The 26,033-nt window shown below is 45.0% G+C and overlaps 2 protein-coding genes across 3 annotated transcripts in view; one reads left to right on the top strand and one right to left on the bottom strand.

Annotated features, from left to right (window-relative positions):
* Positions 1–949: 949 nt before the first annotated feature.
* Positions 950–14,850, bottom strand: MMACHC (metabolism of cobalamin associated C). The gene is made up of 4 exons (XM_068242521.1): positions 14,647–14,850; positions 11,965–12,159; positions 7,108–7,260; positions 950–2,167 (listed from the first exon to the last, which is right to left on the bottom strand). Exons 1-4 carry the CDS (start codon positions 14,725–14,727, stop codon positions 1,856–1,858), a joined length of 741 nt encoding a protein of 246 aa, XP_068098622.1. The 5' UTR covers positions 14,728–14,850; the 3' UTR covers positions 950–1,855.
* Positions 14,851–14,933: 83 nt separating this feature from the next.
* The window catches only part of CCDC159 (coiled-coil domain containing 159), a 34,152-nt gene continuing 23,052 nt past the window's right edge, over positions 14,934–26,033 (top strand). The window contains exons 1-4 of one of the 2 annotated variants that reach the window (XM_068242523.1): positions 14,934–15,101; positions 17,677–17,719; positions 18,423–18,456; positions 19,387–19,544. In XM_068242523.1, coding sequence (XP_068098624.1) covers positions 17,702–17,719; positions 18,423–18,456; positions 19,387–19,544 — 210 coding nt within the window. In that variant the 5' untranslated portion in view covers positions 14,934–15,101; positions 17,677–17,701. Of the gene's footprint in view, positions 15,102–17,676; positions 17,768–18,422; positions 18,457–19,386; positions 19,545–26,033 lie in introns of both variants that reach the window. The other variant, XM_068242522.1, reaches the window with a different exon arrangement.

Here is a 26,033-nt window from a genome sequence, read left to right on the forward strand (position 1 = left end):
TATAAGAAAAACGAATGGAAGAGAATCAAGCCGCAAAAACGCACCGTGTATTCCAGCTATTACATACAGGACCCAGGAACCCCTAATAACAACTTGAGCGTGTAAGCCAGTCCACAGCCAATAAGATATTAAAAGTGCCGCTTGTCTTCTTTCCGACCATTTTGCAATCTAGCGTCATCAAGAAATTCCCTGATAACGCTAGATTGCCGGTTTTTGTGTTTGTATAATGGCCTTCCTGGATACCATACCATATAATCGGACTGGAGTGGTGGAAGTTTGGATCCATATCTGCTTGAGGTTTCGTTAGGATTACAACCTCATAATGTGGGTTGTTGGCAGCTGGTAAGCCCCTCTTTTCTGATGATCATTTTACTGTGTGCTTCACCATATAATTGCACTGTGACTTTTTCAGCAGCATTGTGATCGTATCACGAAGCAACCTGCACAATGTGAAAGGACCTTATTAATAAATTTGCAGAGCGTAATGTCACTTTATATAAATCTCTAATGGCAACAGCCATTCTCTCTGATGCTAAAAGCTAGTCATTGATGGGGATGGGGATAACTGCAGTACTGCTCAACCGTCTCACAGTCATAAGCCCAACACTGGCATGGTTCACACATAAAAAGGGTCCAATCCCGTCTTGTCAGTTTTTGACAGTTGGCATAAGTTTTGTATATGTTTCTATGGCTGTGTTCACACATAAATCTGTAGGTTTCCGGTCCAGTCTTACCCTGTGAGTTTTGTATGAGTTTCTATGGCTACGTTCACACAACAGGTATACATTTCCAGTCAGAGAAAACTGATGCAAAACTGACTGGACTGGAAATGTACAGATGTATGTGTGGACCAAGCCTGAGCCAGGCAATGTCACCTTTGCCATGTGTTGTGCATGCATGTAAAAATGAGACACTATAAGGAATTATGTAAAAAAATATTTATTTGCAGAATAACTTAAAACCTGTAGTGTCAATGTGGCTCTCAGTTCTGCCAGAGATACTGAGCTGTGAAATCCAGGCAAGTAAAGACAATGAGCTACCTGGCCTGTAGTCTTCCAGCTGGACTGAATACTTACTTACCTGCCGCCCCCCCAAAAAAAACAAACACAAAATGTGGAGCAGACTCCCCTGGAGCAATCAAGCAAAATTATCTAATATTTATATTGGATTCTATGTATTATGTACCCTGTGTTTGTTTCATCTGTACCATGGAATATGTTTAGCACTTTATAAATTAATAACGGAGGCTGAAACTGATTGGGCGAGTCTAGGCAGCTGCTTTTACTCCAAATTTGTTTAAATTTAAATAAATAAACCAGCCCACGTGTCTGGACTGTCTGTGTAAACTTAAAAAGACATTAATGATTAAAATAATTAAAAACTTGGGAGGAATCTACATGGTAAGTCGTCAGCAGAAATTTTCACTCAAACTGCCAATCAATTAACCACCAGCTGATAAATGAATACAATTGCCAGTTAGTAGGTCTACAGCATGTGTCTTGTTTGGCCAACCACTTCAGAGTCCTGCTGACCAGAGATTTACATATTTGGTTAGCTTTTATGCAAGTTGGACCCCTAAATCCTTCTAGGTCTCAGAAATGCCAATGATCATACTTTAGCGGCCTCAGTTTGTCTCTGCTAATCTGGGCTGCCCAGTTATTTCTTGGTACTATAATATAGTGAATCCATCAGTGGAGGCAGTCATCATCTGTTCTACCATCACAGGATGATCGCACACTGGAATGCAGAAGAGTTTGTAGGAAGCCAATGTGATTTAACTCGCCAAAACATAATAGGCAGTCTTGAATGCCATGGGCCTCCACCTCCGGCCCCCAGGTTGCAGACCTCTTGAAGGTTAGCAGGGCGGGCTGGGTGGTAGGAAACCCCAGAACTCCAGCAGTTTCATCCTCTCCGCAGGTGGAGTAGCGAAATAAAGAGTCTGATCTTCAGAATACTTCTCCTCTGCCAGCAGCACGTCTCTATACTTCCCATCCCGCCAGTTAAAGTTGAAATTCTCTAACAGGCAAATCCTGTCCTCCTGACTGGGCAAGCAGTCCATGGGATGAATCTGCTCTAAGCCTGGAGATTGAACCTCACTAAACACGACCACAGCACGGATAGCAAACCAGCCTCCAAACTGCGGGTGGATGCAGACACCATACATCTTCTGAAAGAGAAACGGACATAAAAACTCAGTGATGGCTATAGTGACAGAGTCTGGAAACTGAACAGAGGAGGACATCTAGTGGTGAACTAGTAAATCCTATAATGCATATTTCAGAGCAGGTTTTCATAGGGTTAGTCCAGGCATGGGCAAACTTGGCCCTCCAGCTGTTAAGGAACTACAAGTCCCACAATGCATTGCAGGAGTCTGACAGACACAGTCATGACTCAAAGGCAAATGCATTGTGGGACTTGTAGTTCCTTAAAGAGAATCTGTATTGTTAAAATCGCACAAAAGTAAACATACCAGTGCGTTAGGGGACATCTCCTATTACCCTCTGTCACAATTTCGCTGCTCCTCGCCGCATTAAAAGTGGTTAAAAACAGTTTTAAAAAGTTTGTTTATAAACAAACAAAATGGCCACCAAAACAGGAAGTAGGTTGATGTACAGTATGTCCACACATAGAAAATACATTCATACACAAGCAGGCTGTATACACCCTTCCTTTTGAATCTCAAGAGATCATTTGTCTGTTTCTTTCCCCCTGCAGCTATCTTCCACTGAAGTGTCAGGCTGTTTCTTCCTGCAGAGTGCAGACAGCTCTGCCTGTATGTAATTCATTAGTATGTGAAAGCCCAGCCAGCTCAAAGGAGGATTTATCCAGCTTGTAAAAGATAAGAGAGAAGAGAGAAGCTGCCCTAATCTAAATAATAGACAGGCAGTGTGCAGAGAGGGGCCTGTAGGGGGGAGATGCATCACAGAACCACAACACTGAAGAACTTGGCAGCCTTCCAGACACAGGCTGACAAGAGAGAGATAAGTTGATTTATTACAGAGATGGTGATAGTAGAACGTGCTGCAGTAAGCCAGAACACATTACAATAGCTTTTGGAACTTGTAGGATGATAAAAAACAGGATGCAATTTTTGTTACGGAGTCTCTTTAACAGCTGGAGGGCCAAGTTTGCCCATGCCTGGGTTAGTCACTCTTTTTTTGGAGAAGGGGGTCCTGCTGGGCCCCAAAACTGCTTTTTTTGCTGCGGCTTAGAATGTTAATGAGATGCAAATGATTCCAAGTTGATGCAAATGTCTATGCCAATTTATATTGAAATTAGACTGATCAAAAGCAGGAGTGACATTGCACAGGGGCGAGGCAGAAGTGATCCTCCAGGACGGATTGCTGGCTGAGCGGTCGGAGGCTGCCGTATACACGCTGGATTCTTAGCAGAGGCGGTAGTTATTGGCTGCCTCCTCCAAGTTTCAGCTGGTGTGTGTACAGGCCTTAAAGATCAACTGAAGTGAAAGGGATATGGAGGCTGCCATATTTATTTCCTTTTAAACAACAATACCAGTTCCCTGGCAGCCCTGCTGATCTATTTGGCTGCAGTAGTGTCTGAATAACACCAGAAACAATCGTACAGCTAATCTTGTCAGATCTGACATTAATGTCTGAAACACCTGATATGCTGCATGGTTGTTCAGGGTCTATAGCTAGAAGTGTTAGAGGCAGAGGATCAGCAGTATAGCCAGGGAACTGGTATTGCTTAAAAGGAAATAAAAATGGCAGCCTCCATAGCCATCTCACTTCAGTTGTCCTTTAAGGATGCATGCACACATTCAATATTGATTGGCCAACGATTGACTGTTTTTACCATTTTCATGCTATATGAGAGCTTACCTACACAACCTGTTCATAGTATTTATAATATGGCCCTCATACTACATGGGAGTGGTAAAATGGACCTAGTCACCAGCTAATCAAAATTGGATGTGTCTACCACGCTTAACAGTGTTTTGCAGCTGGGCCAAAGCAGTCTATCCATTTGGAAAGCTTTGCTTACTTCCTGTAACAACACAAAGTAAGGGGAAATCTACACAACAGAATCACAGACAGAACTAAAGCCTGACAAATTTTTGAAGCTCTCCCCCAGCCAAAGAACGTTTGATATGCTTTCAACATTAACAACACGTATTTATGGTACAGTCGAATCCCTTTGTAGTAAACGCCAAGAGACCAGGAAAAGTAGTCGACTGAATCAGAATTGGGCGTACATTGTATATTTATACAGACGCATTTGCTGGGACCTGAGGACTGAGTTTACTATATTCAGAAGTTTGTAACTGATTCTGTAGCAAACTCCATCATTTTATTTCACACATTTAAAAATGCGTTACACTCCTATGTTCTCAGCTGAATGAAAATCAATAAACCATTTGAATAGTTTTAGCTTAACTCCAGCACTGAAATGATTTTATAAGAATAAGGAGCCTCTTTGTATGCATACCGGCCAATCCCAGGATTCAGGGAAGGAAAGATTGCAGTGGACTTTGTACTGAACTTGCTGCAGTGAGGGTTAGACAACTACAGTAAGGTGCATTTTGTACCAGCACACTGGAAAACTTAGCTTCATGATGGCAGACATACTGGTGATTGCATTTCACTTTACTAAAGAGGCCATACAGATAGATTGTCACACAATGTGGCAAACAGATCCCGCTCTGATCTGAACATTTATTATCTATTGAAAATCTATCAAACTGTGGAGTTCAAAGCTATGGGCCATCAATTTATCGCTACTCCTCTCCCTCCCCTGAGTGATCGACTTTTCAGTTCAGTCTGATCATAATCTCAATTTTTTTGCCAAAACAATATACATAACTACTGATGTGGCACATTGTCAAATTGAATTGACAGTTGTATAGTCTGCTTTAAAGGGATACTGTAGGGGGGGGGGGGGGGGGGGGGGGGGTCGGGGGAAAATGAGCTGAACTTACCCGGGGCTTCTAATGGTCCCCCGCAGACATCCTGTGTTGGCGCAGCCACTCCCCAATGCTCCGGCCCCGCCTCCGGTTCACTTCTGGAATTTTTTACTTTAAAGTCAGAAAACCACTGCGCCTGCGTTGCCGTGTCCTCGCTCCTGCTGATGTCACCAGGAGTGTACTGCGCAGACACAGACCATACTGGGCCTGCGCTGTGCGCTCTTGATGACATCAGCGGGACCGAGGACACGGCAACGCAGGCGCAGTGGTTTTCTGACTTTAAAGTCAGAAATTCCAGAAGTGAACCGGAGGTCGAGGCCGGAGCATCGGTGAGTGGCTGCGCGGGCACAGGATGTCTGCGGGGGACCATTAGAAGCCCCGGGTAAGTTCAGCTCATTTTCCCCCGACCCCCCTACAGTATCCCTTTAAGGGCCTCTTTATGATACACAATCAAGCTGTTTGTCATTATTAGTATTATTATTATTTTTGCAGACTTGGGGTAACTTTTCAGATCACCAGATTTTTATAATAGCAGCAATCAGCTGAAAAGATTGCCTTCACTTGTGCAGCCTCATAGTCAAGACAAGACAAATAACATTTATATTGCGCTTTTCTCCTTGCGGACTCAAAGCGCCAGAGCAGAGCAGCAGCCACTAGGGCGCGCTCTATTGGCAGTAGCAGTGTAAGGGAGACTTGCCAAAGGTCTCCTACTGAATTAGTGCTGGCTTACTGAACAGGCAGAGCCGAGATTCGAACCCTGGTCTCCTGTGTCTGGTGCCCTTAACCATTACACCATCAGCCAGTCGATTACAGTGAACATCCACCGCCAAAATCTGCGATCACCACTTAAAGTGTACATAAAAGGAAGAAAAAAAAAAAAAAAGCTAGAGACTTACCTCTGCATATGGAAGCTTCTGGATATTGCTGAGGTTCCCACCATCCCTCCCTTATGATCACCATTGCAGCGCTGGCACTCTCTGAACCTATTAGATAAGGGTTTGTTGAATAGGTTTGCGCAGTCATGCTCCCATCCATGTGTAAGCGCAGGCGCAATGCCTGCCTGTGCAGCAGCACGGAGCTGAGTGTGCAGTTTTTTCCTTCATGCATGAGCAGCCCTGTGCTACTGCGGAGGCACAGTATGGCTGAGCTCGTACGCAGAAAGGAGAGTGGCTGCGAAGAAGAAGAGGGTCCCAGCAACTAAAGGTGGGATCAAAAAGGAAGGAAGGATCAGAGAAGTCTCTGAAGTATCCAGGTGCTTCCCTCTACAAAGACAAGCATCTTACATTTTAGTTTATTGTACACCAGTGCAAGAGCTTTTTAAGCACTAGTAATTTGTAAAGCTCTTGCTAATGCAATGCTATGGGGGATTTTTATAAAATCACATTGCTCCAGTGGGATCACACCCATAGCATTAACATGAACAAGAGCTTTTCAAATTACAAGCGCTCAGAAAAAGCTCTTGCAGTGTAAACCAGCCCACAGGGATGGATCACACTTGCATCTCCAGGAATTGCAATCCCAATCATTAACCACCCCATAGACATGCTCTTCGAGTAGGTAGCAACTCTGAATCAAAAAATTAACGACCGTACCTGTGGGGCGGGTGAGGGAGGGTTAACTTTCTCATGCTGCCATCTGTTCGCAAGCGCTCCAATCGTGTCCCACGTTGCATTTCACGTCACTACCACACTTCCTCCTTCTGGGTTGAAGGTGGCAACGTGGGAGTGACTGGAACACGACTTGGAACCTGATTGGAGCGCTTGCGAACAGATGGCAGCATGAGTAAGTTAACCCTCCCTCTCCCGCCCCCACAAGTGCTGTAATTGAAAAAAAAAAAAATGTCCACAGCGCTAAAAGTAAAATTACTCTTTATTAAAATGCAATAGATAAATGGTTCCTGATTCTAGGCTAAAGTCAAATAGCACCTTCCCCTCCAGATCACATGCATACACACATACATTAGCGCTGTGGACATATTTTTTGTTTATTTACTTTGGGTGTTTGAGGAGTACCTGGTCCACGACAGCTGCTGCCCATCCATCAGGCGCAGATTGCTTTTTATCACTTTCAAGTGCTGTAATTAACTTTTTGATTTTGAGTAGCTACAGTACAAGTAGGTAGCTACTCAGAAGAGCATGCCTACCACCCCGTACCTCCCTGCCTGACCCATCATGGCTCCTCACCCTCTCTCCCCAGGGATCCTGCGGTACATCTTTCCTCTGATAGTAATATGCAGCTCCGGACACGTGCGCCGCTGTCTGCATCAAAGCCTTGGGCCGCCGGTTGGGGTGGAGTTCGTAGTCATAGATAACGTCTATCTGGTGCAAGGGGAAGAGCTGCATAGAACATATACTTTGTTACTGTTAAATTCCACAACAATTTGAGAACAAAAAATGCATTATGTACAAAAGAAAAACAGAATGAAGCTGTAGAATCCACCACGCTTGTCTAGTTTAGGGGACCCAGCAGGAAACCTCATAGAGAAATTCCGCTAACGTGATTGGGTGGACGGCACTCTCTCTTGAACGTCTAGGTTTCAGATAGGTTGTAGTAAACTACGCCCACACGATTTGGCCAATCACAACGCTTCTTGCCGCAGAGGGTGCTGTGATTGCAGAACTTTGACCTATGAGGTTTCCTGCTGGGTCCCCTCAAGTAGACTAGTGCTGAATCCACTGCACTGATGCTATTAAAAGGAAACCTGTAATAAAAAAAAAAAAAAAAAAAAAAAAAAAAAAAAAAAAAAAAAAAACTTACCTAGGGCTTCTGCCAGTCCCCTGCAGCCGCTGTGCCCACGCCGGTCCTCAACGATCCTCCGGTCCCTTGCCGCAGCTCAGTTTTGCTTTCTTTAGTTGCTGGCCACTGTGCCTGCTCGCGTCTTTGTTCATGCTCCTGTTGCTGGGAGCATCCTGTGAAGGCGCAGCACGAGGTTTTCTCATACTGCATCTGCGTGAGGACGAGAGCGTGAGTGGCCAGGGCCGCAAAGGTGCAGTGCACTTGCAAGTCGGCGAAAGCAAAACTGAACCATGGCGAGGGACCGGAGGATCGTTGAGTACCAGTGCGGGCACAGGGTAGCTGCAGGGGGCTGGCAGAAGCACCAAGTAAGTGAAACACTTTTTTTTAAAATCATTACAGGTTTCCATTAACCTCCTTAGCGGTATGCCCGACACTGTGTCGGGCATACCGCTTGCTGGCCCCAGGAGTCCCCCATGCGTAATAAATGTGATCCCATGCATGTAAAACCTTTAGCTAGCACTAGGCTAGCTAGTACAAGTACATAGCAAGGAAATGAGCAGCGCTACTTAAAAACAGACTAGTGCCTACCTGCAAAAGAGTGCAAGCCCCACTTGTGGGTTCGAATACACACCGAGCATACACATGACCTGTCTACCACTAGAGGAGGATGTTGGTTTCCATTAACAGCTTAAGTACTTAATAGGTTGCATGCAAGCTGTTAATGGAAACCAACATCCTCCTCTAGTGGTAGACAGGTCATGTGTATGCTCGGTGTGTATTCGAACCCACAAGTGGGGCTTGCACTCTTTTGCAGGTAGGCACTAGTCTGTTTTCAAGTAGCACTGCTCATTTCCTTGCTATGTACTAATGTAATTCGTTTTTGGTCAGCTGCTCCCACTTAACAGCCATGCTTTTGGTGTATATGCAGAGCTTCTGTTTGGGTTCAAGGTGCGTTTGTAGTTCCTGCGGGGGCTCAGCGCATCTCTGATGGAGGCCATTCGGAGGTGGCCTGGTGTTGCGCTGATCCACCTTTTGCGTAGCTAGTACAAGTGTCAGGCACTCCCCAATCCACCTGTTTTTACATTACCCAGTCTGGACCCAGCGATCGCACAGCCGCCCTGCACAGCTTCAGTCTCTCTATGGGGAGGATCAGGTTTGCGCATGACGTCAGCGACGTCATGATGTCATGTGCAATCCTCTCCATAGTGAAGCTGTACAGGGAGGCTGCGCCGATCACTGGACCCAGGCTGAGTAATGTACGGAGAGCAGCGGGGATCAGGGGGAGCCGGACACTTGTACTAGCTAGCCTAGTGCTAGCTAAAGGTTTTACAGGCATGGGATCAAATTAATTATACTGGGGCACACAAACTGGCAAAACCTCCTGAGCGGCGTAACGCTCAGGAGGTTACAAAATTGCCTAAAGTGAAACTGCACACTTAAAGGTCCCTGTTCAGATCAGATAGGGCAGAAAAAGTTAGACTGTGCCGTTGCAGATAAAAATGAGAAGGGCAGAGACGGTTCACAAAAACTCCTGAAATCCTTCCCAATTGCACAGTACCACAAATGCTTCTATTTAGATGGGAGCCAATGTGCTGTCTTTGGTCTGTCTACGCCACAGGTGTGGAACTCCAGGCCTGGAGGGCCAGATCCATGCCAGTGTTTAGGATGGACTGAGAAAGAAAGGAATGTGTTTTGACTGATGGACCACACCTTTCCTGATTCAGACCCATCAATGAATTTGAGCTGTACCAAAAATGTGTGAGGATCTCGGCCCTCGAAGGACCGGTTTGACATCCCTGTCTACGCCAAGGGGTGTCAAACTCGATCAGGTAAGGGGCCAAAATTAAAAACATAAGTCTAGGGCAAAATTGTTTATTAAAAATGTTACATTTACTGAAAAGCCTAAAACGAAGTGGCGTAACTATAGGGGACATGGGGGGCCCACTCCTCCCCCTTCTGCAGATTAGAGCAGTGGAGCAGTTTAATATTTACCTGCCCCAGTGCTGCTTTGGCAGAAAGGGATGAAGATGAAATGTAGCCCATGGCAAGATGCTAGCCTTCACTTCCACAGTCTTTAAGGTAAGCTGGGGTGGTGGGGAGTTTTACTAGCCACACAAGGGGGTTTGGATCCAAAGAGGGGGCCCCATAGTAATTCTGCTGAGGGGTCCCACGGATTGTTGCTGCATCCCACCTAAACTGACAATATTTCAACCAGTAACAGTCACCAATGTGCTCCTCTGGATGGGAAGACTGTGTGCTGTGGTTCTTTTACAAAGATACACATTTGAAGCTCTGGAGGGCCATATAAAATGTCAATGAATAGTGTGTAGAGATTAGAGGGGGTGGCCGGCACACAATGAGCTGAGCACAGTACCTGAGAACCTAAAGGCCCATACCAGGGCTGTGGAGTCGGAGTCGTGGAGTCGGGCAATTTTGGGTGCCTGGAGTCGGAGTCGGGAAAAAAATGCACCGACTCCGACTCCTAATGAATTTGTAACTGTAATCAAAATAGAAAATATGATAAAATGTTCTATTTCTCAGATAATAGTCATTAAAAATAATGTATATATACAGTAATAGCTGTGCTTAGTCTACAAAAATGAAATAAACCAATCAAAATTAGTTACTTGTGCTGCTTCAATAAAGCAGTCACCGTATTTTTAAGGTACATATCTGATTGTGACTGTTTATATGATGTGTACACAGGAATCTCTTATATATACTAAATAACATCTATGCTGTAAGAATAAAACCTGATGTGTAGCTGTGTCACTAATAGAGATGGTCAATGAGATGGAAATAATTCTGCATTGATGCTGATTTATGCAAATGTATGCACTCCCTTTGCTGATGAAATCAAATCATTTGATATGTTGTTAAAATTTGGTTTGGTGACTACAAATTAAAGGGTACCTGAGACGGATGAAAAGTAAAGTTTTATACATACCTGGGGCTTCCTCCAGCCCCCTTCAGGCTAATCAGTCCCTCGCTGTCCTCCACCACCCGGATCTTCTGCTATGAGTCCTGGTAATTCAGCCAGTCAGCGCTGTCCGGCCGCATGCCGCTCCCACAGCCAGGAACATTCTGCACCTGCGCAATAGTGCTGCACAGGTGTAGTATGCTCCTGGCGGCGGAGTGTGTGCATGCGCACTACGCCCGACTGGCTCAAGTACCTGGACTCATAGCAGAAGATCCAGGTGGTGGAGGAGGACAACGAGGGACTGATTATCCTGAAGGCGGCTGGAGGAATCCCCAGGTATGTATAAAACTTTAATTTCATCTGTCTCAGGTTTACTTTGTTACACAGTAGTACTATACTCTACATATGCACTCCCCACAGAGCTGCAGGGAATCCACTGAGAATGCTGTGCACATTGAACACAGAGGTGTTGTCTGTTTACAATCTCCTCATTCCCCTGCAGAGTACCTGCACATCACTCTTACATGTACCCACACTTACATTGCCTAGGGCCTGATAGATGTTCTTTGTTCCGGTTTGTACCTTTTACAAGTACTCTTACCAAGGACTAGTTTTAGTCTAAAGGGAATAAATATAGTAGTCTACATATCCTTCTCACTTCAGTTGTCTTGTAAAATTCCTAAGCTTTGGCAGTTAAGAGACGAATTTCATGTTACATACTTTTAATCAAAAAAATTGTAATATGCAAATTAGAGGAGTCGGAGTCGGTCGAATCCTAAACTGAGGAGTCGGAGTCGGTGGATTTTTGGACCGACTCCACAGCCCTGGCCCATACACACGTCGGACTTTTGCGAACGACGGGTCGTTTGAATGTCCCGTCGTTCAGACGTCCACACGTGAAATCGGGCGTGTGTACAGACTGTCGTTTGGGCGATAAGACTGAGTTTGGGCGATAAGACTGAGTTTGAGCGATCCGCCGGGCGGATCGCTCAAACTCAGTCTTATCACCCGAACGACAGTCTGTACACACGCCCGATTTCGCGTGTGGACGACTGAGCGACGGGACGTTCAAACGACTCGTCGTTCGCAAAAGTCCGACATGTGTATGGGCCTTAAAGCTCCCCAGGTGCTCACAGCATGAAGTTTAAAGTTAATTAACCCATGAAACGGCTGTTAGACCTATTTCTACCCCCTTACCTGTAGTATGTACCTGTACCTGTTAGAATAAATCCTTTAGCATTGACCTGGAGTGCCCAGCGCTGCCTTCTTTGCTCCTACTAAAATGTCAAGGAGTGTAGCATTCGGCCTGCGGGCCTTGTGTTTGACACCTGTGACCTACGCAGTCAGAGCTATCCAATTCTCGTATACAGTGAATGTGACTCACCCTCCTGGCCATTGCCATGTGATGGGCGACACACTGGTCGATGGGGTCTCGGAGACTCTGTAGCTTCTGTCCCCTCATAAATGGTTTAAATGCTTTCTCAAACATGGAAGGGATACTGAGCACAACAAATGCCAAGGTATCTGCAGGATAAGACAAATGGAACACTGGATCCAGGACCTCATTGTACCAACCAACCTGAAATGAAAAGATCACATGAATAAGTGCTGTGTAGTAGAACAACTATAATTTATCTGGCTGTAATGAACCGAGGTCTGCACTGGGGAAAATTGCCTAGAAGTGTTGAATGGGCTGTTGTGCTATCAGTAACAATACTGGGCAAAGTTAGGATAAGTCTAGGTTTCCATTGCTGCGAATCCGGGCCAATTCCCCGGCCACGAAATTGGATGGATTTTAGCAGCCTATAGAAGTCTATGTAAGCCATCCGAATTCGTGGCAGAGGAAAAATCAGAGGCCCTGCAGCATAATTCTGTGCGGGACAGTCCGAATCCCATAGCCGTGCATAGCGTGGCTAGAGGGATTCGGCTGCGAGAGACAGCAGCTGTGCCGGCATCGCGTCTCACAAGACGCATGCCTGTGCACAAGTGGAAATGGGACCTGAACACAGTTGGATAGGGCAAATCTGGAATTAAAAAGGCTACAGTGCCCTCTTCTGTTAAAGTAGGTGTAATAAAATCAGAAAGGAGCACAACTGAAAGCTGTAGGGTTCCAGTAACTCAAGATATGTTGAAGTAGAACAGCTAGAAACCACAAGGCTTACCTTTATACCGATGTAGCACGCTGGGAAATTATGAGGCTTTAACCTCCCCCTAGTGTCAGTTTTGGGGTAACACAACTGTAAAAAGAACACCTGTAAGCCATGCAGTTGAACCCCCTGGTGTCAAACCTGGAAGTTATTCTTATTTAGTATTTATATAGCGCTGACATCTTACGCAGCGCTGTACAGAGTATATAGTCTTGTCACCTAACTGTCCCTCAGAGGAGCTCATGTCTATGTTATGTAGCATGTAGTGCATATATCATGGTCTAGGGCCAATTTAGTGGGAAGCCAATTAATTTATCTGTAGGTTTTTGGGATGTGGAAGAAAACTGGAGTACATGGAGGAAACCCACACAGAGATGGGGAGAACATACAAACTCCTTGCAGATGTTGACCTGGCTGGGATTCGAACCAAGGACCCAGAGCTGCAAGGCAAGAGCGCTAATCACTACACCTCCGTGCTGCCCATAAAGTGCTAGCTTCCTAGTGTCGGTATTGGAGTAACACCTGGAAGCCAGGAGGTTGAAGGGCACAAGTATGGTTGAGGTCAGCCAGAATAAAAGTCCATAGGGAAATTCCAATTACATGATTGGGGGGACATCACCTTCTAGAACAGCAAGGTTTCAGATAGGTTGTAGTAATAATGCACCCACACTATTCAGCCAATTAGAATGCTTTAAGTTGTAGACGTTGCTATAACTAGATAACTGTTCGCTATGGACTTTCACACTAATTCACCTCAATCATAATAGCTGGAGTTGTAGTATCCCCTGGTCTCAGCTGCAAGGTGACACACCTACAAGGAGAACACCTGGAAGACACGAGGTTGTAGTGTCCCCTGGTGCCAGCCCTGGGGTAACACACTTGGAAGGAGAACTAGAAGCAATTAAGTTGTAGTGACCTCTGGTGTCACAGCACATGGAGTTGTAGTATTCACTCATGTCTGTATTTGGGTAACACACCTGGAAGGAGAACACCTAGAAGCCATGAAGTTGTAGTGTCCCCTGGCAGTGCCATAGCCAATGAGCTTTGGACCCAAGTGCAAGTTTTACACTGGGCCCCAAAAGCATACCATACATAATTCATATGGAGCAACAAAACCAGTTTGATAATGAACACCACTATTCAAAGCATATATATAAGTAACCATTCCCAGTACAGCACCACTGAAGAGCTAATACTGCAGTTACAGGAGGGCTACTAGTTGGCCCTTCTGGTCCAAGGAGCATGGTGTGGTCAGAGCCTCTGCATCACCTATTGCTACACCTATTGACACAGCACTTGGGTAACACACATAGAAGCTATAAAGTTGTAATATTCACTAATGTCTGTTTTGGGATAACACACCTAGAAGCCATGATGTTACAGTGTCCCCTGGTGCCAGCCCTGGGGTAACACACCTGGAAAGAGAATACCTAGAAGCCATGAAGCCGCAGTGTCCCCTGGTGTCACAGCACTTGGGTAACACACATGGAAGCCATAAAGTTATAGTATTCACTAATGTCTGTGTTGGGATAACATAACTGGAAGAAGAACATCTGGAAGCCATGAGGTTGTAGTGTCTTCTGGTACCAACTCAGAAGGTAACACAGCTAGGAGAACATCTGGAAGCCATAAGGTTGTGGTGTCCCCTGGTGCCAACCCTGGAGGTAACACACCTGGAAGGAGAACATCTGGAAGCCATGAGGTTGTAGTGTCCCCTGGTGCCAGCCCTAGGGTAACACACCTGGAAGCCATGAGGTGGTAGTGTCCCCTGGTGCCAACCCTGGGGGTAACACACCAGGAAGGAAAACACCTGGAAGCCAAGAGGTTGCAGTGTCCCCTGGTGTCACAGCGCTTGGGTAACAAACACTGAAGCCATCAAGTTGCAGAATTCACCAATGTCAATATAGGGGGTAACACACCTGAAATGGGAAGACCTGAAAGCCATAAGGCTGTAGCTCCCCCCGCAGCTTCTCTTGGATCTCCACGTGGTCAGCACCCATCACTTCCACCGTCACAGCTCAGTCAGGACAGGACATAAGTGGGCGTGACGGAGGCATGGCTGTACTCCCGCCCCTCAGCACAGCCTGAACCTACACAGCTTACAATCCCGGCATGCCTCACGTTGGCCGTTACAGTTCCATCACCTGGGAGACCCGTAGGGTGAGCGACCAATCAGAGGAGAGCAGCGAGCGTACACACACCGAGGGAACCAATGAGGGGACTGTACAAAGGCCACGCCGAAAATGTAAGCGAATGGGGATAGAGGACAGAATAAACACAAGGGAAGCGATCCAATCAGGAGAGAGCAATGAACACACGCTGACTGAAAGGAGCCAATGAGGAAAGAGCAGAAAGTACACTGAAGAGAAGAGAGGTGAGAGCTGCTAGTTATCATCATATGATGTATATAATTATCATCCTGTATCTGGGGGGTGATGGGAGCACTGCCACCCTCTGCCAGCAGCATCACCACCCTCTGCCTGCAGGTCACACAGCCCTGCTTCTATGGTGTAAAGCTGGCTGCCAGATATCCTCAGTCACTGGAAGGAGGGGGGGAGGGGGCTTACTGTATGTGATATGCCTGTATATGGGACTTGCTGTGTTTGGTACACCTGTATATTATGGGGGGGGGGGGGCATATAGTATGTGGTACGCCTGTATATTATTTGGGGCTTACAACGCGTGGTACGCCTGTTAATTATGGGGGCTTACAGTCTTTGGTACGCTTGCCCTGTATATTATAAGTGGTCTTACAATGTGTAGCAAGCCTATATATTATGGGGGGCTTACAGAGTGTGGTGCCCCTGTATATTATGGAGGGCTTACAGTGTTTGGTACACCTGTCTGTTTATTATGGGGGGCCTACAGTGTGTGGTATACCTGTACACTGTAAGCCCCCCATAATATACAGGCATACCACACTGTAAGCCCCCATAATATACAGGAGTACCACACACTGTAAGCCGTCCATAATACTACTTATTGTAATTCCCCCATAATATACAGGCTGGTCAGTCTTAGAAATTAATTATTAGCTTCCAAATCAGATTGAAAACTTCTTGTTCAGCCTTCACAAATTCTGTTTGTATGTACTGTAGGCGTCACATTGCACCTATAATGTACCATACAACTTTTCTGTTGTGTTCCAATCCTGCTTTTGCAGGATATGTAACACAACGCTCCACTAAGAACATAGCTTAAAGGGAACCTGAACTGAGAAGGATATGGATTTTTCCTTTTAACCACTTGAGGACCCACCCTTTACCCCCCCTTAAGGACCAGCGTTATTTTTTGTAATCTGTGCTGGGTGGGCTCTGCAGCCCCCAGCACAGATCAGGTTTCATGCAGAGCGATCAGATCGCCCCCCTTTTTCCCCCCTATGGGGATGGTGTGCAGGGGGGTCTGATCGCTCTGGTGGGCAGGCTAGTTGCGGGGGGGGGGCACCTCAAAGCCCCCCTCCGCGGCGAAATTCCCCCCTCCCTCTCCTACCTGCTCATCCCCGGTGATCGGGGCTGCACAGGACGCTATCCGTCCTGTGCAGCCAGTGACAGGACGTCCCCTGTCACATGGCGGCGATCCCCGGCCGCTGATTGGCCGGGGATCGCCGATCTGCCTTACGGCGCTGCTGCGCAGCAGCGCCGTACAATGTAAACAAAGCGGATTATTTCCGCTTGTGTTTACATTTAGCCTGCGAGCCGCCATCGGCGGCCCGCAGGCTATTCACGGAGCCCCCGCCGTGAATTGACAGGAAGCAGCCGCTCGCGCGAGCGGCTGCTTCCTGATTAATCAGCCTGCAGCTGGCGACGCAGTACTGCGTCGCTGGTCCTGCAGCTGCCACTTTGCCGACTCACCGTATAAGCGTGCGGTCGGCAAGTGGTTAAAATAATACCAATTGGGGTCGGACGGGGGAGCTCTCATGTGTACGTCAGATTCTGGTCCATAGTGGCCGTTATAGACTGCCTGAGCCAAGTACAGTTCAGTGTATATCCTGAAGTGGTTTCTAAAAATAAAATAGATACTTGCCTTGTTAGTGGGAATCCTCTGGATAGTCCAGAGGCTTTATGTATCTTCATACCCCCACCGTACCAGTGCTGGGTCCTTCTAAACCTATTCGACCCAGCGTGTCAAGTATGTTTTTTCAGTGGAAAACTACTTTAGATCCTTTCTTTTTTTTTAAACCAAGAGAAATGTTAGGATTACTTTAAAAGGTAAAACACAGCATTTTTATTCCCCAGGGCACCTCAATAGCACATTCAAGTTGATGCTAACAATGTGGCTCATTAAAAAATTTCCATTTCAGCCGATGGTTCCACTGAGCAGCTGGCCTGTGCAAACTTAACCTCACCACCACATTCACAGTAAGGCCTCGTTCACATCTGCTGCGCTTAAAAACGTGTGAAAGCGCGTGGTAAAAAACGCATGCGCTTGTGCGCGCTTTAGTGCGCGTTTCTGTGCGCTGCGCTGCGCTTCTTTAAAGCACGTTTTGCTTGTTGTACCAGCAGCAGTTGTCAATAAAACTTTGTTTTTGTATGTAAATGTATTTTTTTCTCCAATTAGGGGTAAAAAACGCATGCGCTTCTATGCGTTTGTACGCGCTTCTATGCGCTAAAAAAGCGCACCCATTCACTTGCATTGCTGTGCGCTTTCCAGCTCAACGCACAGAAATGTATGCAACCCTACGTTTCTGTAACGCTGCTCAGCGCAGCGCATAGATGTGAACCAGCTACATTTAGTTACATGGGAAAGTAAATACCTTGATGATCGCACAGGGCAGTGCGCTGTAAAAAGCGCACAGAAACGGCCCTGATGTGAACGAGGCCTAATGCTTTTATTCTGATTATGCCCTCAGGTTGGCAGGTAGCAGCTGGTCTAGTTCTAACATTGTGTATTATATTGAACAATGAGGATAAATGTTATGGCCTTTAATGAATGTATAATTTGTCTTTTAGCTGTGAAGACGTCTAGTGACAAACCATGAGCTGGGAGACACAGGTGGGCTCCATAATCAACGCCATGGATGACAATGTGGCAAAGATCAAGGTGGGAAGAGCTCACTGCTATTGCATGTACCCAATCTCCATCATGCTGATTGGACACCCTAAAGGTGGCCATACACTAGTCAATGGCCACTAGATTTGACCATCAGATAGGTCCCTCTCTGAGGGGGATCTATTACCTGCCACACACTGCACACAGATTTCTGTTAGATTTCTGCATGCGCTTGCTGGCCCCTCAGGTCTCCTCTCCCTAGCTATGTGCTCTCACTGGCTGTGCAGAGTGTTGCAGTAGAGTGTCTGTGCGCCTACTACTATGTCTTCTCTCCATGGCCACTGGGGCGCCTGTACCCCGTGGCACATAAGTGAGGCTTAGGAGGAGGTGTGCCGGCAGATAGGTGAGTGTAAACTCCACTGCACCACTCACCACATGCCGTAGGGTACATATTTCACATGGGAGGACACTGGCTGGGGTCTGTCGGTCATCCCAAAACCAAACGCTTCTACTACTGCTCACTTGACTGCCCTCTTTCAAGTGACATCTTTCTGTCAAGTCTGTTATATAAGTATATGTATAATTTTGATTGATTTCGGCCATGTTGCGGCATTCATGCCACGCTGGACTTTGTTTCTCTGTTTTGTTCAAGTTTATTTTTTATTCTTGTCTGTTTCATCTCTTAATGAAATGTGTGTTCTTGCAGGGGAGGCTGTACAACCGAGGGGAAACCATTGCAGGTAAATCTTGTTCTCAGATGCTACCACTTGTAATTTTTTTTTCCGTGGCTACTGGTGGGTGTGATGTGAAAGAAGGTTGAGCTTTGAACTTTAAGGGTAGGAACACACTAGGCCAGGGGTAGGGAACCTATGGCTGGGGAGCCAGATGTGGCTCTTTGATGGCTACATGTGGCTCACATACAAATCAGTAGGGTTGATTCACTATGCTACACTGCTCAAGCAGCGCAGCTTAGTGTGGCAGTGCAAGTAACATTTTCACAGTAGACATGCCACTGCTGTAGCATGACTACTAACTTACTCGCGCTTCCCCAAAACGAACAGCTGCTTCAATTGTCCCACTCTGGACCCTGTCAGGTCCAGTGACTTTGTAGGACGAGATCCTCACATTTTGATTGGCCCAGTAGGCTGCCTGTCACTTGACAGGCAGCCTATTGGGCCAAAGTGTGGGGATCTTGTCTTACAAAGTGAATCAACCCCCAAGTCAGTTAGCTAATTGAACAAGCTGTTGGTTAGCATTTCTCCTGTCTGGCCCTCTGGGAAATTGCTGATGTTGCTGAAACCCAAAAGAAGCTGAAGTCGTGTCTGACATTTCCGCTGCCCAGCGGATCAACTGTATACACATCACCATGGCAACAGGGACGTGAGCCCTACTGTCCCAGTTAAAAACATATTTTATGGCTCTCACTGAATTACATTTTAAAATATGTGGCATTTATGGGTCTCTCAGCCAAAAAGGTTCCTGACCCCTGCATTAGGCAGAATCACATATGCGTTTTCCACTATGTGCTATGGAAACGCATATGCGATTCTGCCCAGTGTGTTCCTAGCCAAAGGATTTTTCTTTTGCTAGTAATGCTGGTATTTGAAGGATGGAAGATTGCCTTTTACTAATGTCAGATCCTGAAATATCTGCCTTGTTTCTATTTCCAGGAGGTTATCGCTTTGATTCGCCACAGGTTCTGAGACCACTTTATGAGGACACATCCCCCAAACCCTCCTCTCCTTATTTGCCATCCACCTATAGTGCAGCCGCTGCCTCTCCAGAAGATCTGGTTACACTGAGCAGCCAGCTGCTGTCCCAGGCCAAGGTATGTATACCAGCAGATTCTCTGGACCCACAGCTACATGGACCATCTCTGTACTTTGCTAGGACTAAACCACAGCAGAGATTTTCAAAATGTTACCAAGCAATTTAACATTCCGCAACCAGGTTGATAAACAAAACCTTTCTCATGAGTTATCTCTCTTTGGACCTGATTCACTAAATTCTGGTGAAGCCGCCATCAATTTTACCATTACTAGTGCAGGGTGAGCACAAGCAAGTGTACCCGAGGCAGGTGCGGCGGGGGCAGATAGGACACAGAGGCAGGTTCTCTGCTGCTGCAGGACATGCCCCTTTTCCCCCTCACGCCGCTCTCTTTCCCTCCAGTGCCACGCTATCATCCCCCGAAATTGTCGACAATCAATTGTCACTAATGTGTTTAACTTTGCTGATAAGTTCATAAATAATATGTTGCTTCCATGGGCAATAACTGCGGCTGATAAAACTTAGTGAACACAGCAACAATTTTTTTTTCCCTGCAGGGTTCAGTAACTTATTTTTGGTTCACCAAAAAGACTGTAATAAATGTGATAATATACCATATCCATATGATTACAACTGGCAATGCCATACTCTGAGCTGCGGGGACTAGTCCTATTTATGCAGATGACGTTACCACGGGACAAATGTAAATAGGAGAACTCTATGAGCTACAAAAATTGGGGAAACAAGTTTTTAACCTTTGTTGCACCAGATTGTGGTTCCATTTTAAGTTAATCAGAAACAAATTAATTTGAGTGTTTATTACAGATAAGGGAGATAAGAGAGGCATGCCTGCTGATACAAGGAGGTTGATTGAAGACCGTTTGCTTGCTTTAAAGCAGACCTGAACTTCGCACAGGAGAGAAGGAAAACAGAGAAATCCACCCTCTGTCCACCCTGTGTGTATTTATAGAGAACAGCCTGTCTAGTCCTCCCTTCTCAGTAAGTAATGTGTTAGTGTAATTTGAGTGTCCAGCTGTCTGCCGAATTGAAAGTTCATATGTAAACACAGGCGTTTAACCCTTTCTGTGATCCCAGGATACCAGGAAGTAGCTACACTGCAGCATCGCTGTAAGAGCTCTATAAACTGTAACAAGAAAATGTTTTTTTCTGTAAAGGTTATTATGTTGTTGCTTATCTTTTAGCGCAGAGAGGAAGTTCTTTAAGGTCCACACAGACCTGAACTCAGAACTTCTCTGCTCTAAAAGATAAGCAACAGCATACAGTGATAATCTTTGTTACAGCTGATACAAATCTTGTAATGAATCTGTATTATGTCTATTTCCTGCTTTCATGGAAACAGACATAGGGTTAACATCCTGTGTTTACAATTTAGCTGCTCTGCTGAGTCAGCAGAGATTCCTGAGCTGACACAGCTGACAGATCAAATTACAATTGTGATCAGTCACATATTAGGGTGAATTTGAAACTCTCTAAAATGCATACAGGGTGCATTTCTCTATGTTTTTCTTCTGTCCTGTGCAAGAGTTCAGGTCCACTTTAAGACTGTTGTTCCTGAGTGCCGAGCACACCTACTGTTGCTATTATTACAGATAAGGCAAGCACGTAAGGAAAGATAATCCATGAGATAAGTCTTGTGGATCAGCCGCACAGTCTGCCGAAAGAGGCCTTTGGCCCGCAGCCTGCTGATGCAGAGGTGGTGGAGTCTCTGGGTTGTCATGGTTACGTGATGCTCTCCAAAGCTTGACCTGAAAGAATCAGTCCCGGTGGATAATAAAAAATATTTTTATGTGCCAGCTGATAGCTTAACCCAGCCTATGTGAGATGTTTCAAACAGACTATCATGCCTGTTGAAACTAATGTGCTATCAACAAAATGATTGCCAACAAGTGGTTAAATCTCTCCGTAACCTATAAATGTGTTGTGAATTACATACTCCTTGCTGCTGCAGTTGACAATCTCTCTTGCATCATGTTATTATCTGACACAGGAGACTTTCCCCAAGTCAGGTGGCCTGTGAGGAGCAGAACATCTGCCTGCCTGAGCCTAACAGTGGCCTATAATTAAATGCAATCTACACTAGTTATAATCAGGGTTTTTTATGGTTTTTCTTTTGTTTTGAAGCTGAGGTTGGTTATATAGCCTTTTACTTGGGCGGATTGTGGGCTCATTTACATGGGGGGTTGGCAGCCACGTGTCCACCACCTGTCAGCTTCTCCTGCAGAACCGACTTGTCCTTGCAGGCAGCTGTTATATGGTACTCAATCTGTTCATGTACATCTGAGCAGGCGGCAGCTTCCCACTATAGGTTACATGCAGCAGCTTTCCACAATGCAGGAACCATAGTCCATATAAACCACTAACACATGCGGGGTTACAACTGGCACAGCCACTGAATGGAGCTTGATAACTGGCAGATAGGCAGCTCAATCGTCTGTGTGAAGGTGGCTTTACAAATTTACTATTTTAAACCCAGCTTCAGGAACATTTTTGTTTTAGTTTTAGGTAGTTTAAGACCTTCTTTGGGGGTTTTATTGCCTTGCATCCCTGAAAATTAAAGAGTAACTTTAACCAAGGCTTGAATTTAATTCCAATCCGTAGCTGATACCCCAATTACCATGAGGAATCTTTATCTTCTCTCAAATAGATCATCAGGGGGCTCTGTATGGCTGATATCCTGGTGAAACCCCACCCACAGTGTGATGTCATAACCAAGGTCCTCGACAGTTTGCTGTTTAAGAACCTCATTGCATTGTGGGGCGACACTTTATTTAAGTGTGACACTGTCACTTTAATACTTTTTTTTTTTTTTTAACTGTTGAGCTTTTTTTTTTTGTCTTTCAAGTTTTCATGAATGATTGCTGCTATCACTTTTAAAGGAATACACTAACATGCATGGGGACGGCATGAGCATGCAAGTGTGAGAGCCACGATTTGTAATGCAGGATGTAAATTTCACATCCTGTAATGCACAGTAGGCCCAATTAGGATGTGAAATTCACGTCCTAAATTGCTAAGGGTTTAAGCAATGTGTGTTACCATCATGTACCTGAGACAGTTAAAACATTCAACATAGATTTTAACCATTTAAGCAGACCTGAACTCAGAACGTCTTCTCTGCTCTAAATGATACACAACAGCATAATAACCTTCAACCACTTCAGCCCGAGAACAATTTTCACATATAGGCTCCGCTCCCATTCATTTGTCAATTACTTTATTACTCCTTTTCACAGCTAAATGATCTATACATTGTTTTTTTCAGGACAAATTCGGCTTTTAGTGTGTGTTAATTTTGTTGTCGTAATCGCCTTATTTTCTATGCATTTTAAAGGGAAAAAATTTAAAAATCAAACTATTACTTCATTTACATCCATTATAGCTTTACATTAAACAGTGCTGACTATAAGTTAAACCCACTAATTTTATTTGCTCATCCATCCTGGTTATTGCAACATTTAGATTATGTTCCTAGCACAATGTATGGTGACAATATTGTATTTGGAAATAAAAGTGCCTTTTTTCTGTTTTTTGCTTTCTCGTTGTACACGATCAATGATTACAAGGCCTTATTTTCAAAAATAATAGTAATATACCCTCATGGCATACATATTTAAAAAGCCAGGTTCCTAAGGTAGCAATATATGTTGTTCCTTTTATATTCTGTCACTTTGTTTTCATTTTACAAGTCTTTTATTTTGGTACAGAATATGTGAAATTTAATTTCTTTTGATTCAGTTTGTGACTAAGAAAAATACAGGAGGCATGCGCCTCAACCCTAAAACTCTCTTTAAACTCTATTCTACTACTTATCACAGTTAAAGGATACCCGAAGTGACATGTAACATGATGAGATAGACCTGGTTATGTACAGTGCCTAGCACACAAATAACTATGCTGTGTTCCTTTTTTTCTTTCTCTGCCTGAAAGAGTTAAATATCAGGTATGTAACTGGCTGACTCAGTCCTGACTCAGACAGGAAGTGACTGCAGTGTGTCCCTCACTGATAAATTCCAACTATAAAACACTGTCCTAGCAGAAAATGGCTTCTGAAAGCAGGAAAGACAGAAAAAGGGTCAATAGTTTATAGATTTTAGCTCTGGCATAACTCAATGAATGTGTCATTGAACAAAAACAATAAAACAGTTAAAACTTAAAAAGTAGATTTAAACATAAAATAAAACTGTGGAATATCTTAAAAGTCATTTTTTTAGGGGAAGGAAGATAGATACAATCATTTATTTCATTAGGTTAGTTTCGCCTCAGGTGTCCTTTAAAAGTGATACCACATATGGCTCTTGTAGTGTTGCTAAAACTTTCCCAAGTTTGATCATAAGTCTGAAAATAACTTTTTTTTTTTTTTTTTTTTTTTAGCAAACTGGTGGTGCAATCTCCACAACAACACTGGACAAATATATTCGTCCAGTTAGGCTTAAGTGGTTAAAGTGAACCAGAGCGGAAGCACCCTAATAATAGTAATAATAATAATAGTCCAAACATTTATATAGCGCTTTTCTCCTGTCGGACTCAAGGCGCTCAAGAGCTGCAGCCGCTGGGATGCGCTCAGTAGGCTACCCTGCAGTGTTAGGGAGTCTTGCCTTGAGCTCCTTACTGAATAGGTACTGACCCTAGCCAGGATTCGAACCCTGGTTTCCCATGTCAAAGGCAGTGCCCTTAACCAGTACACTATTCATGTATTTTACCATATATATCAGTGGGAACATTAGAGAAAACACCTACCCTGCTCTCTGCTTCATCCTTCACTGCTCAGCCTGCGTGTGACCAGCCCTGATAAAATCCCCGACTGAGCATTCAGTCTGGCTATGCTCAGGAATCATTATAGCTGACTGTCTTCTCTGATATCTTTTCAAGCCCAAGCCTGCCCCCTTCTGGCTCTGCTGTAATGACTCAGCTATAATGATTCCTGAGCAAAGCCAGACTGCATGCTCAGTCGGGGATTTTATCAGGGCTAATTAGAAGCAGGCTGAGCAGTGAAGAATGAAACCGAGAGCAGGATATGTGTTTTCTCTAATGTTCCCACTATATATATATATTAATATGTATGAGGGTGCTTTGTCTCTGGTTCACTTTAATACCCAGACTGAGTCAGCCACTTACATACCTGATACGTAACTCATTCAGACGGAGAAAGAAAAAAAGGAACACAGCATACTTATTTGTGTGCTAGGCACTGTACATACACATGTCTATCTCATCATGTCACGTCAGTTCGGGTATCCTTCAAATATGATACTATTTTATTTGCTACTAATGTTCTATTAATTATCAGCACTACACATACAAATCATTACATCATACTTTTTTTTTCACTTTAGTGTCACTTTAAGGGCCCTTTTTTCACTAGAGCGATTATGATTGCTGAATCGCAAAATCGCAAATCGCTAGTGATTTTTAAATCGCTAGAGTTGTTACTTTATCATAGAAATCACGAGAAATATTTTCCACTACAGTGATTCGATTTGGAAATCGCAAATCGCAATCGCTTGCTGGAGCGATTTTTACAATGATAATGCAATGCAAATGAAAATCACAAATCGCAATCGCATAACAGAATTAATGAAAAATCGCAATCCCAATCGCTGGCGTTTGTGATTTGTGATTGCGATTGCTAGTGGAAAAGGGCCCTAAGGCCCAGTTCACATTAGCGGTTTTTGCAGGAACGTACCCGAAACGTATACTGTACAATGTTAAACTATGGATCCATTCACATGCGTCCGTTGGTACGGATACGTTCCGGCCCCCGGATCTCAAAAATGCTGCAGGCCCTAATTTTCCGCTAGGCAGAACGGATCCGGACAAAAATACTGCAGCATTGGGGGCAATGGGAAAAGTACCATTTCTTAACACTAGTGAAGAAACGGACCGTTCCACAGGGGATCGGGGCATGCCACGACGCGAATCTAGCGACGGGAGGGTGCAGCAGCCGGGTGGGTGGGCGAGGGAGGGTTAATATGTACCAAATCTTCCGTAGCAGCCGGCGGTAGAGGCTTCCATCTTCTGCGTCATGTGACTACATGGCTCGTCATGTGACTAGTCACATGACGTGCTGTGTAATCACAGCGGAAGAAGAGGAAGCCTCTACCGCCGGTTGCTGCACAAGATTAGGTATGTATTTGCTGAGTGAAATCGGATCCGATCAATCATTGATCAGATCCGTTTTCACTATGTGAACAGGCCACGGACTAAGCCATCCGGATCCGGTGAAGCGGAGACCGGATCTGCCTGGAAATGCAGATGTGAATCGGGCCTAAGTAAACTCAAACCATCTATAATAATGGCAGTATTTGGCAGTATTTGTATAGCGCCTTTCTCCTGTCGGACTCAAAGCGCTTGTGAGGCAGCCACTAGAGTGCACTCAGTAGGCAGTAGCAGTGTAAGGAGACTTGCCCAAGAAAAATTCCTTACTGAATAGGTGCTGACTTACTGAACAGGCAGAGCTGAGATTTGAACCCAGGTCTCCTGTGTCAGAGGCAGAGCCCTTAACCATTACACTATCCAGCCACCACTGGAT

The sequence above is a fragment of the Hyperolius riggenbachi genome, chromosome 6 (assembly GCF_040937935.1).
Source record: "Hyperolius riggenbachi isolate aHypRig1 chromosome 6, aHypRig1.pri, whole genome shotgun sequence".
Lineage (NCBI taxonomy): Eukaryota > Metazoa > Chordata > Amphibia > Anura > Hyperoliidae > Hyperolius > Hyperolius riggenbachi.